This window comes from Ipomoea nil, unplaced genomic scaffold (genome assembly GCF_001879475.1).
Source record: "Ipomoea nil cultivar Tokyo-kokei standard unplaced genomic scaffold, Asagao_1.1 scaffold1026, whole genome shotgun sequence".
Classification (NCBI taxonomy): Eukaryota; Viridiplantae; Streptophyta; class Magnoliopsida; order Solanales; family Convolvulaceae; genus Ipomoea; species Ipomoea nil.
Genome location: NW_017617454.1, coordinates 3395136 through 3409052, shown reverse-complemented (window position 1 = coordinate 3409052; position 13917 = coordinate 3395136). Strand labels below are relative to the sequence as shown.

The 13917-nt window shown below is 30.8% G+C and overlaps 2 protein-coding genes across 3 annotated transcripts; one reads left to right on the top strand and one right to left on the bottom strand.

Annotated features, from left to right (window-relative positions):
- The first annotated feature begins 6422 nt into the window (after window positions 1–6422).
- LOC109180607 lies at window positions 6423–7170 on the top strand. Its single transcript, XM_019330282.1, has one exon. It carries the CDS (start codon window positions 6526–6528, stop codon window positions 6919–6921), a length of 396 nt encoding a protein of 131 aa, XP_019185827.1. The 5' UTR covers window positions 6423–6525; the 3' UTR covers window positions 6922–7170.
- Window positions 7171–9210: 2040 nt separating this feature from the next.
- LOC109180608 lies at window positions 9211–10695 on the bottom strand. 2 transcript variants are annotated; one of them, XM_019330283.1, is made up of 3 exons: window positions 10348–10695; window positions 9396–9525; window positions 9211–9343 (listed from the first exon to the last, which is right to left on the bottom strand). In XM_019330283.1, the coding sequence occupies exons 1-2, from the start codon at window positions 10590–10592 to the stop codon at window positions 9423–9425; spliced, it is 348 nt and encodes a 115-aa protein (XP_019185828.1). In that variant the 5' UTR covers window positions 10593–10695; the 3' UTR covers window positions 9211–9343; window positions 9396–9422. The 2 variants fall into 2 exon arrangements, with proteins under 2 accessions (XP_019185828.1, XP_019185829.1); XM_019330284.1 differs by having other exon boundaries at window positions 9227–9351; window positions 9404–9525.
- Window positions 10696–13917: the final 3222 nt, after the last annotated feature.

Here is a 13917-nt window from a genome sequence, read left to right as displayed (position 1 = left end):
ATATTCATAATTATGAACAGTTTTAGAACCGTGTCCACCTTGGTTCCACAACATAATTTGCCAAACACAATTGTTATACCATGAACTATGGTGTATCTTGTATTATAGATCATGATCCAACAATTATATTTCTGCAGTTGTCATATTTTGTACCTACAATTAACTACAGACACATAACACGATAACTACAGACACATAATATGTTAATTGCAGACACATAATATGTTCACAACACATTATGTGCCTTCATTTATTTACAAGCACATAAATTGTTAACTGAAGACACAATCAGGAAATCATTTTTGACCAAGGTTTATAATGCAAGATAGACCCTAATTCATGGTATAATTTGATCTTTGTTTGTTTTTCCTTGCTTGTCATAATATAATTAGTCCCTCCGTCCCATTTTATTTGTCGGATTTAGTTAATGATGTTTGATTGAAGTTATTTTTAATTCAATTTTTTTTTATAATATTAAGTTTATTATTAGTATATTAAAATTTATATATTTAGAAACTACATTAAAAAATACTATTAAACACAAAAAAATAAATTTAAAAATAATTAAAATTACTAAATAAAATAAGCAATGAAGAAATAATTAGTTTGACTAATAAATACTCAATAGTAAACAAGACATGCAAAATGAGATAGAAGGCCATCGTTATACCCTGCACCACGGCGCACAGTGCACTGTGCGCCCCGCGAACGACGTCGTTTTGGGAGGCGCGGTAGGAAGTTGACATGATTATGTATATTTGTTTATACAATTATGTATATTTTTTATTATGTACATTTTTTATACATGTATGTACATTTTTTTTAATACAATTATGTACATTCGAATCAGGAAATTTTTGTGTATTATGTTAAGAGTTGATGTGTATTATGTTAAAAGTTTATGTTTATTATGTATTATGTTAGACTATGTGTATTATCTTTTAAAAAAGTATAAGTGTATTTTGTTATATAATTATGTACATTCATGTATACAATTATGTGTATTCTAGTATAACATTATGTACATTTTTTAACATGAGATTTTTTTTTTTTAAGAAAAATTAACTGTCAAACACTGGGTAGCAAAATTTCAAAAAAAGAATAAAATTGAAATGGCGTCGTTTTGCATCTGAGTGCATAATGCAACACGTGCCGTGGTGCAGGATATAAATTGCCATAGAAGGAGTATTAATTATGATAACATTAATATAGACTAAATCACAATCGTTATGCGTTGGATCCGTGTCCAGCATGCTTGCTGGACACGGGTAACAGTGCCGTTAGGCACTGTTATCTCTCTCTCTCTTTTTTTTTTTTTTTTTTTTTTTTTTTAATTTCAGACCGCTTCATTGTAAGAGTATATGTTCATAATTTTATTACTATATGTTAATAACTATACATTCATAACTCCATAACTGTACGTTCATAACTCTATAACTGTACATTCATAACTCCATAACTGTACATTCATAACTCCATAACTGTACATTCATAACTCCATAATTGTACATTCATAATTTTCGAAGCTCTATGTTCACAATTTTAGAGCTCTATGTTCATAATTTTATCACTATATATGTTCATAATTGTAAGTTCATAATGTTAGAGCTCTGTGTTCATAATTTCATAATTGCATAACTGTATATTCATAACGGCATAACTGTACATTTATAACGACATAACTGTACATTCATAATCCAAAAAAAAATAACGTCGTTAACGGCAAAACGCGCGCGATTTTTTTTTTTAAAACTAAATGACGCGTTTTTTTAAAAAACGACGTCGTTTTGGGCCAGTGTCCACAATTCAATATGGACACGGGTCCAGGACATAATTTGCCACTAAATCACTTCAAGGCTTTTTCTAAAGTCTAAACGATAAAATGGGCTTGGGCTTGGACTTTCCTTTCAAGAGTCCATGAACCTTTATTCATGTAATCTTATATCTCCAGTGGGCCTGAGCTTAGATTGTGGTAGGTGGCACCAGGGCGCACAATGCATTGTGCGTTGTGTGTCCTAGCCCAAAACGAGGTTGTTTTGTATTTTTTTCAGTGTCTGCTGTTAATTTGTTTTATAAAAAGATTCTCATGTTTTGAATGTACAGAATTGTATAATAGAATATACAAAATTTTATAACTGAATACACATATTCTTTTTTGAAAGGATAATACACATAATCTAACATAATACATAATACACATAAACTCTCAACTCTTTAAAAAAAATTCTCATGTTTCGAATGTACAAAATTATATAATAGAATGTACAGAATTATATAATAGAATATACAGAATTTTATAATAGAATACACATAATCTTTTTTGAAAGGATAAAAATTCGCTGTTTCCAATGTACAGAATTGATAACAGAATGTATAGAATTTTATACCAGAATGCACATACACTCCGTCACGTCAATTCCCCACACTACTTAACAAAACGACGTCATTTTGAGAGGCGCGGAACGCACATTGCTATGTGCGCCGTGGTGCACGGTATAACGATTGGCAAATTATACCATAGACCATAAATAAATATTAATTTTAATAAGAATAAGGTTCAAATAACCTACTCAAATGCACACTAAATTGCAATTGGACTATCAAACTAAAAAAATGTAATTGCGACCTTGGACAACAAAAACTCATACAATTCAATCCAGAATTACCTGTTTACCTGTAAAAATGATGACATTGGTGGTTACCGAATTAAATTTTATTTTTTAAAATAATTTTAAATAAAATAATTTAAAAAAAAAACCTCCTTTAGTTTCGGTCGGGGACAAAGTGACGGCTTCGTCATAGGCCGTCTTCCCGAACATGGAGATGGCTTGAGACGGCCCAAGACGAAACCGTCCATTCGTCTCCGACCAAAGAATATAATTTTATTTTGACAAATTATTCTATATGACATGGTGAGTCAGATTTTTGATAAGTATTACAATTTTCATCATAAATAATTTTTTAACTTTTAATATTATATTTTGATTTAAAAGTATTATATTTTAAACGTATCATATTTTTCATAAATATTACACTTTCTCTAATAAATAACAATTAAATAATTTACCAGGACTATGTGGTTTAATGGTACCCGGGTTGGACTTCTATTTGGAAGGTTGTGAGTTCGAGCTTTAATGGAGGCGTTATTAGCTCCTTTGTGTTTCAGTAGGTTGAGAAAGTATATGAACACATACTATAATGTAATAGGGCCAGTAGCATTCAAAAAAAAAAAACAATTAAATAATTTATTCATCATTAGTATTACATTTTCCTTTTCATAAGTAAGTAAAAAAAACAATTAAATAATTTATTCATCATTAGTATTACATTTTCCTTTTCATAAATAAGTATTCAAGCATAAATATTACATTTTGATTTAAAAGTATTACATTTTTCTTATAAATAACAAACAATTATTCTACCAGGACTATGTGGTCTAATGGTATCCGGGTTGGACTTCCATTTGGAAGATTATGAGTTCAAGCCTCAGTGGAGGCGTTATTGGTTCTTTGTGTTTCAGTAGGTTGAGAAAGTATATGAACAGATACTACAATGTAATAGAACCAGTAGCTTTCAAAAAAAAAAAAAAAAACAAACAATTATTCTAATTAGTATTACATTTTCTAAAATATTATATTCTTTTTTATATTTTTACTAGTATTTTCATTCGTGCGATTCACATAATGCATTTGTTGTAATATATTAAAAATATTTGAATCGATATATAATTATTTAAATTAGAACATCAAATATAATAGTGCTAATGTCTAAATGTACGCACACGGTGCTATAACTTTGAAGATTTTATTTATCATTGTTTAGTATTTTATAAATTAGGCAAATGTCATCGTTCTCTAACAATTTAATTATAAGAATGAATTGTTATCCTAATTTATTTGTATGGAATATATATTTTTTGTCTACATATATAACAATTTTTCCATTTAAAAAAAATAATATCGCCGATTATATTTTCACATTATTGAAACCTCTTTTTAGTCAATTATTAATATTCATTTCCTTTTCTATTCTACATAATTCTCGTTCTATTTTTTACTGATGATGTAGAATATTATTGTGGGATATTTCTATTTCTTTTTTAGTTTATGTTCCTTTTTAAAATTACTTTTACTATTTACTATTATTTGGGCAAAAAATCAAGTAAATAGAATTTTGTTTTTAATTATAGCATAGATATAGATTATTATTATTATTATTATTGTTATTATTATTATTAGAGAAAATGGCACTTTTTCCCTCCAAGTTATATATTTATAGCACTTTTTCCCCCTCAATTATTTATGTAAGCACATTAGCCCCTCAATTATTTTAAAAGTGGTGGTTTCCCCCCCCCCCTCCCCCCCCCTAATATATTAAATTGACATTTCTACCCTTAAAGTAAACATTTTAATTATTTTACTTCTCCAAGATTACCACGATTCGGTTCGAACTAAACCAGACACTATAGCAATCGAATTAAAAATTTTCGGTTATGATTCAGATCTAGAATCCAATATTTGGATTTCAATTTATTATATTTAAGAATAAAAAAACTGGATCATGAACGGTTCGGCGGTCCCGGATCCGGTTCGCGATTTTGAACCGTCTTTATTTTAAAATAATCTAAATTCAACAATAAATGTATTTTATTTTTTCAGTTCGGAACATGAACCGGTCATTCTGGTTCGCAATTTTAATAAACTATAAATATCACGTTTTGATTATAAATTGTAATTGGAATATTTTGGTTTGGTTGCTATAGTATCTGTTTGGTTTGAACCAAATTATAGTAATAATTTGTTGCAGAAAAAAATAAATGAAATATTTATTTTAAGGGTAAATATGTCCATTTAACATTTCTGGGGGAAAAGAGCCACTTAAATAATTCAGGGGGAAAAAATGCTATGTATATAACTCAGGGGGGAAAAAGTGTCATTTTCCCTTCTTATTATTATTATTATTAAGAAGTTAATTCTATTTCCTTTTTCCTTTTTTTCTTTTTATTGTGGAAGAAGTGTTTGGGCAAAAATGAAAGAAGAATTTTGTTTTTAATAATAAGTATAGATAGATTATTAGCTTAGTTATCATAATAATTATTAGTCAGTTATACTAAAGGTGCGTTTGAAACCCGAAAAATGATTTCAAAATCATTTTTTGGGTGTTCAGTATAAGGCTTGAGAGGGAAATTTTCTGGCAAATCACTATTTTTTTTTTCTTTTTGAGGAAGTCATTTTCCGTTTGCAGCAGTAGAGCAGCCAATCACCCACCGCCACCCACAACCACTAAATACAGCCATAACTTATGTTGCATGAAATTTAAAATAAAAGTTGTTATATTCTAAACATAACAATAAAAATGTTTTTTTTTTGATATATAACAATTAAAATGTTTAAGTATACAATTATAATCATTTTCTTGTTCATTTTCTGAAAACGAATCAAATACACAAAAACAATTTTTTGATGAGCAGCCAAACATTGAAAAAAATATTTTCTGAAAAATAACTCATTTTCCAGAAATCATTTTCATACTTCCAAACGAACTTTAATATCTATACAATTAATTTGTTAATTGCCATAATAGTTATTGGAAAATGACATTGTTTAGATTATGTAGAATATTTGAATTTAATATCCGAAAAACATAATATTAACGATTATATTTACACATTATTGAAACCTCTTTTAAGTCAATTATTAATATTAATTCCTTTTTATAATCTACATAATGCATTATGGACACGAGTCCAAAACGACGTCATTTTCAGGGAAAACGCGGCATTCTAGTTTAAAAAAAAAAAAGATTTTGTCTCGCCGTTAACGACGTTATTCGTTTGTGGCATTATGAATGTACAGTTATGGAATTATGAATGTAAGTTATGTAATTATGAACATAGAGCTCTGACATTATGAACTTACAATTATGAACATATAGTGATAAAATTATGAACATAAAGCTCTAAAATTGTGAACATAGAGTTTCGAAAATTATGAATGTACAGTTATGGAATTATGAATGTACAGTTAGGGGATTATGAATGTAAGTTATAGAATTATGAATGTACAATTATAGAATTATGAATGTACAGTTATGGAAGTATGAATGTACAGTTATGGAATTATGAACACAGAGCTCTGGCATTATGAACATATAGTGATAAAATTATGAACATATAGTTCTACAATGAGGCGGTCTGAAAAAAAAAAAAAAAGAAGATAACGGTGCCACTAACGATGTCGTTATCATGTCTACAATACATGCTGGACACAGGTCCATAACATAACGATTGGTCTATTGATACATAAGACGGTCTCACAATAAAATCAATCTTTTATAAATTTTATTTTATATGGACGCGTGTGTCACATGTTATTAAGTGGGTCCAAATCGAACTTTTTTTTTTTTGGGAAAAGGGTCCAAATCGAACTTGGGTAGTTGCATAAGAGGAATTGGCCTCCATCTTCTTCACCTAAGATTTGCAGAGAAATCTCCGACCGTCTTGCCTTCTTCACCTAACCATCAAAAATGGCGTTGGAGTGGGTTGTGCTAGGCTACACCGCCGGAGCAGAGGCCATCATGGTGCTCCTCCTCACCCTCCCGGGTCTTAACCCGCTCCGCAAGGGCCTCGTCAGCGTCGCCCAGAGCCTCCTCAAGCCTCTATCATCCGTCGTCCCCTTCTGCTTGTTCCTGATGATGGACATCTACTACAAGTACGAGACCCGACCCACCTGTGAATCCCCCGAAGCCTGCTCTCCCGCCGAGCACCTCCGCTTCCACAAGTCTATCATCAAGTCCGAGCGCAATGCCCTCCTCATCGCCTCCGCCCTCTTCTTCTACTGGATACTATACTCCGTCACCAATCTCCTCGTCCGCACCGATGAACTCAACAATCGGATCGAGAAGATTAAGAATCAGGACTGATTAACTGCTCCATCAGGTCGGGTCGGGTCAACATGCACCCATTTTTAGTTTCCGGATCAGATAAGCCCCCCTTTTGTTGCTGCTATTTCTATATGGACTGTCCATTGTCGTCTGCGTTTTTCGCATTGCTTCACTTTCGTATTTTTGTACTATCTGTTCTCTCGATTATTACGATGTTGTACTGATATATTACGACAGTGTATTTGATTTTGGTATCTTATGCATATTTTGGATTTTTGTCTCTCTTAATGCTGTTATTTAAACATAAATTTCTGTTCGACTCTTTGATTTGCATTCAGCTTGAGAAATTCGGAATGCTTGCTTTGAAGCTTATTGCAATTAGCTATATCATAGTGTTCATGGTATCTGGGAATTCAGAGCTGAATCATCTTGCTTCCGAGGTTCTTTAAGGCATGAAAAAATAGGTTGTGGATCATGGGACATGTTCATGCCAGCAGATGTTACTAATACTACTAAATCTTCTTGTTAGATTGTGTGTTTGAGTTAATGATGCAATGAGAGCTCCCAGATGCTTGCATTATTTATGCATATTTGGTGGCTTGGCCTTTATGCATGCCTAGAACTTTAATATCTTAGGCTACTCTGTTATAGGAGTCAAAACTGGTCACTATAGCATGGTTGTTTATTCAGCTATATTCAAATGTCTCGTTGAGATTTGTTGGGCGGAGGCTGGTAAGGGCCAAGTCTAGCATTGGTGGGTGGGGGATTGTTGGATGAGACCGGGAAAGGGTGGGGGATTGTTGGATGGAGACCGGGAAAGGGTAAAGTCCTGCACCCAGCGTCTCGAAAATGTGATGGTGGTTTATGAGTAAGGTAATAAAGTCGCGCCTTCACTACTAGTTGGCAAGCACTTGATCCTAACAACTGGTATCAGAGCCAGGTCACGGTCTAGCACTCGGTGGCTGGGGGATTGTTGGGCGGAGGCTGGTAAAGAGTCAAGTCTAGTAAGGAAATAAAGTTGTGCCGCACTAGCTATAGCTTTTGACGTAAGTTGTAAGAGCTTGATCCTAACAAGATTCTTGATGACTTAAAAGGTTTTTAATTTGTGTAGAGATATTGCAATCAAGAGTGGCATAATCTGTTTTGTCTATGATAGTAACCTATGATCAGTGCAAGTGGTAAACATTTCTGATGTCCTTTTTACTCTTCAAATCATTTCTCTCAATACTGAAGTTTACTTGTTAGTTTCTTAGGCAAAAGTTCTTGTCTACGTATTGTACATCTTATTTGAGAATGGAGCCAACATGTTGTTACTACTTTCATTTTTTAATTTTGATTCTGGGTTCTAGTTCTTGTAATCTTGTGGAACTCCATAAGTGCTTTTTACATGATTCTTTTCCTTACAGCGATCAATGGTCCTTAAGTCTCGTGTACTGTTCTGTTTTGAGTTTACATAGTTGTTAATATTAGGCAGGTTTAAATTTTGATAGTATATGCTGATTTGAAAAGAGATTTGGTAGTGTCCATTGGTGCCTTTGTCATGTGATGATAAAAGGTGATAGGTTATGAGATTTTGAAAAATGTGGTTTGGTAATGTTGATGACTGTATGTCTGTATTCTATAATTTTCTTTGCTCCTAATGCAGTAAAAGTATCTTTTTGAAGATAAATCTTTGTATGTTCTGTGAAGAACTCTAGAAAAGTTTCTTAATTTGTTAAGAGTAGTGGAAGCATTTACTGTATCTGTGTAGTTTCTTTTGCATATCTAGTTCCCCTGTTTACATATTGGTTTGATGAATAATTGTCACAAAGTATTGCTCAACTCTGAGTTTGATTTCATTTGTTTGCCTTTCCTGTCATGTTTGTGTTCATTTGAAATGCGTCTTACCTATTACCAAGTTAATCCTTGAAAGGCTGCCTCATCTATTCTCATTTGGTGATATATACAAGTCTCAGTTTTACGGTTCTTATGTCACGTCTAAGCATACTCTTCTTATCTGCTGTTCTCGGTATTTATGACAGCCAATATAGTCATGCTTTTGAAGCAACAGTTCTAACCGTTCTAATCTCACCACCTCCCGAAATGGGAGCCAGTACTAAGACACTGGCAAAGTTCATCCATGTCCAGACAGGGTAAGTCTATGTTGGGGTGCTAGACCTAATTTGAAGGTAGGATTTTGCGTGTAAATGCCCAGATTGTGCTCGATAATCATATTGCTAGTATTTCAGTAGCAGAATATCTTGCATTTGCACCTAGCTTCCGATTCACACAACATACTTCATCCTTGGCTGATGTATCCATGCATCGCTTATGTACATACCATACAAATTTATGCACAAAATTTTGCAAATATCTTACTCTGATCTGTACAATATTCTTATATTTATTCATGACTCTGTTTTGTGAAGAAATAGCAAGTACTTTTTATTGATGTTGAAATAGGGGAAACAGTGTTGATGGCATATATATATATATATATATATATATATATATATATATATATATATATATATATATATATCTTCATGGCACATTATGATTCACTCATCAACCTGCAAGGGCTTAAAGTATTTTCCATCTATTAGGTAAGTGCCAATGTTGAGACGAACTGCCCATACATCTTTTGGCTTTCTTGATACTATCCTGCAAGTATTTATGTGCTTATATAAGTATTAAAAGTACATAATAAATAAAGTTATATTATGTAGAATGAAATTTAATTTGAGAGTTTGACACTCGTTTTACTATTTCAAAAAAAATTAAAAATAAGAGGTAAGGGGTGACCACCGTTTGATTCAGGTTCTTTATCTAAATTTTAGTTCTTGGTTATCATTTTTATTTAGAAAAAAAAATGGTCAAATAAGCTCTTAAACTTTATACGAGAAGCTAGTTTATTTTCTTGTATGATTGTATCAAAGCTTAGAAATTAATTATTGTAGGTCACTTAGGTTTTGGCGAACAGTCGTCAGAACATTGTTGGCAAAAAAATACGAGTAACATATTGACAAGCTTAATTACAAATTTTGGCCCCATTTGGTAAAAAAATGGTCTAAGGCCAATTTTAACTTATTTGACCACTATTAATTGTTTGATTTAGTTAAAATATCAATATAAGTGTTTGGTTAATTAACTTTTTGTAACTTCAAAATGCTAAAATTTAAAAAGTTACTTCAAATAACTTTTTCAATTAACTTTTTCAGAAAAGAAATTATACCAAATAGTTATAACTAACAGTTAATTTACCACAGCTAATGTTATCAACTAGTTATACCCTCTAATTAACACAATCAGCTAACAACTATCAAATTCAGGTGCTAAATTGACTTCTTTCAGGTTGGGTTGGAGAAATTGAAAACCATCCCATATAATTCAATTAGAAAAGAATGAAATATCCATATAATTAAGCTTAATCATATGTATATGAGAAAATACAGAAAATGGGATAAGAGGATAAGCTGAGCTGACCTGCCCACATCTCCAGGCTTGACTAAGCCAGGATTAGCCCTGAGGCAAGGCACAGAATCTGCAGTTTTCAAGTACTTGGGAGCCTCAACTACGATTATTGGAGACCCAATTTCAAGCTTTATGCTTTTTGATGGGTCTTTGTCTTTCAACTCAGACTTGGTGATTACCAAGCTCTTCTGCAACTTTGATGGGTATATTCGTTTGGGCATAGAAATTATAGAAGAAGATGGGGGAGAGAGTGCCATCACAATTCTGGCAATGTAAGATGTGAGGATGATGTGTTTGTGGTTCTTACTTCTCTATTTTCACAATTAAAACATCCCTTATGTCTTCAGCTTTAAGTTCTTCCAAACGACTTCAGTTTCCTATTTGTGAAATAGTCTGAATTAAGTTTTTTGTAATATTGTAAGGGAATTTGTTTCTGTGTCTGACTGTAAGAAATGTTTTACCATTCCATCAATCTTTATTTATTGTAAACGTTTTAGCTTATGAGTTAATGAATTAGCCTCTTTATTTTCAAAACATCTTATAAAACTATGCATTATTTACCATCACACCCACACATAAAAGGGGAGAAGATTTTCAAGATAAAAAATTGTATTTAATAGAGTTTATAACTTATTTTTAAGTTTAAAATTAATAGAAGTTTTAAAGAATAACTTATTTTGACATGCTTGTGGTATTTTAAAATTAAGTTTCTAAGTCCCGAAAAGGGTGACTGAGTGGGAGGATCGAAGTATGATTTTCATAGCACATTGCATATGATTTGTTTAGTGTGGTTTACTTATCATATGTGAATAATAATTAAGCATTTTCTTCGTCATTAATAAATAAAAGTTTATAACTTTCAACCTAATTAAAAGAATTAGGAATAACTACAACAAATAAAAGATTACATAATTTAAACAAAAATACAACATTGTAACAAAGTCAGTAGTACTAACAAAACAAAATAAAACAAAAAAAAATAATGGACCAATGCACCAAATTTGTTTATATAAATTGAAACACATTTGGGCCAAACCAATTCAAGTTTTACAAATTGAATCTAAACAATTTTAGTTGAAATGATAACATTGTAAATTCATTTCTCTCTTTCTAATCTTTTGATGTAAGACACTCCAACAGATATGGTAAGGATAATATCGTAAAATTTTCATCTAATCACATTATTAATCCTATTATATTCCTTGAGCCCAAGCCTTACCATGGACACCAAATGGAGGTGTTTAGTATTTGATAGACAATTGTTATACCATGGATTATAATCCATCTTGCATTGTCGATTCACGTGCTTGTAAATAAATTGAAAGCATATAACATAAAAGTTAACTACACACATAATAGGTACAAATACTTAATATGTTATTAAAATATCATGTGTTTATATATACCATGTTATGATGTCTTTAATTTATTTAAGGATTGATTGAATATACAGAATATGTCAACAAATACATAATTTGAAAGTTATTTTGAATCGAGATCTACAATGCAAGGTATAATCAGGTAGACCCCTTTGACCTGACCCATAGTATATTGGTATAATTTGAATATGATAGATTCGACAATTTTTTTATAAACTAATTTAACTTTAATTATTTGACTTGATAATTATTTCATTATGTAAATTGTTATAATTAACCGATTGGTAAATTATTATATGGATACTGAGTGAACCATAACAAAAAGTACATTCTTAATATACATATACAATATACTTAACAACCGATTATTGTCGTCCAATAATATCAATTTCCAAGCCTTTATAAAAGACTAAACAATATTCTTTTTCGCTAATATCATATTACAAATAAAGATTTTTTAAATATGAAAATTCCTAAGAAATGGGCAAATGAGTAGAGGGGACTACATATGAAAGAGTAAAGGCGGTGAGCACCAAAGAGGCAAAGAGGGGGGATTCATGGCGGCGCGGGCAAAACATGACCACGGTTTTTTATATTAATTGTGTATTAGTTTTTTTTTTTTTTTTTTAGGGAATACATTTTTAAAATTTTTGTTTTATAGAGTTTGTATAAAAAATTTTATTTTATTTTATAGAATTTGTATATATTATCTAAAATCAGAACCGTATGAACGATTCTAATTTTGATTCAGTTCTAACTGTGGACGGTTCAGTTTGAATCGTTCAATCCGAATCAAAATATAATCATTCCTAGGCAAATTAAAACTAATTTAAATTGATCGAGTTTGGTGTAGGAGAGGTGTTTGGGGATGATATGAAAGATGGGCACTTACTAACATGCTGTTAATACGTTATGTCGGCACTTACTACTTGCGCTTCTAAAATATATAAATTATCATTATAACCCTCCAAAATTCAAATTCACTTCCATATTCCCCTGTAACGTCATAATACAATGCAGGCCACAATAAGGTGGTGTGTTTGGTTGGAATTTTTGTATCTTATTATGAGTTTTTATTTTTGATACTTATTATTATGTCTGTTTACCTATTTTTATTATTTTATTATTGAAATCAAATCATTTACTAATTACAAAATTCATTTCCCTTAACTTTTACCCCTATACGACTATACTTTTGAACAATGAAATAAAAAATTAGAGAGAAAAAAATGAAAAAATAAAAAAATTAAAAAGGTCGTTATCCATATATATATTAAATACGAAATCTTTATATATATATGTGTGTGTGTGTGAGTATATATAAATTATTTATTTATTTATTTAGATTTCAATTCCTATTTTGCTACCAAACAAATTGATTCTTTTTACTTGAACCTATTACCGTTATTAAATATTTAATTCATATTATCATTCCGATTTCAATGTTTGAACGTAACCAAACACACCCTAAATATTTGCTAATTCTCTTTATTTTATAAACACGTCAATCTAATAATTATATTACATTTTTACCAAATACCTGATAACTTGACTATATATCTTTATTTTATACTAGATATTTTTATGTACAATGTGCGAAAGTTGAGCCCAATACTAAAATTTGTTAAAAAGAGTTAATTCCAACAGATGTCTTTGGTAGCAATTCTAAGTTTAATTGTAAATTATCATTTTTATCATTTAACATCTTAGATTATCATATTTTGGACACTTTTGATTATTCCGATGATTTTTTTTTCCAGTGAAACTCTATTTAAGGTAAGAGTAATTTAGTCTCTTTAATTTTTATTTTTCCAATGAGTTAGTTCTAGCGAATGTCATTTTGCAACGCAGTTGGAAAGCTCTGAATGTCGCCATTTGGTCGACTTTAGTCTAACCGATATGGTTTTAATTCATGATTATGTGAATCATGGACTATAGTTGTAGAGCCGAAAAAAAAAAAAAAAGGAATAAAAGAAAGAAGCCTCTTCTTTGTCATCGGAAAATACCCTTTTTCTAAAATATGATTTCACTACTCAAAAAAAAAAAAAAAAAAAAAATCATCGGAAGGACCAAAAATGTCCAAAATATAATAGTTTGGATTATTATATATATGACAAAAACGATTATCTAGGACTAAATTTAGAAATACCATCAAAGACTAGAGACCTCCGATGGAATTAACTCATAGGGAAAATAATTAACA

Excerpts from the sequence above, each read along its gene's own strand:
- LOC109180607 (XM_019330282.1), top strand. The coding sequence starts at position 6,526 with ATGGCGTTGGAGTGGGTTGTGCTAGGCTACACCGCCGGAGCAGAGGCC.
- LOC109180608 (XM_019330283.1), bottom strand. The coding sequence starts at position 10,592 with ATGGCACTCTCTCCCCCATCTTCTTCTATAATTTCTATGCCCAAACGA. Across the intron at positions 9,526-10,347 it reads AAGCCTGGAGATGTGGGCAG|GATAGTATCAAGAAAGCCAA; the intron begins GTCAGCTCAGCT and ends AAATACTTGCAG.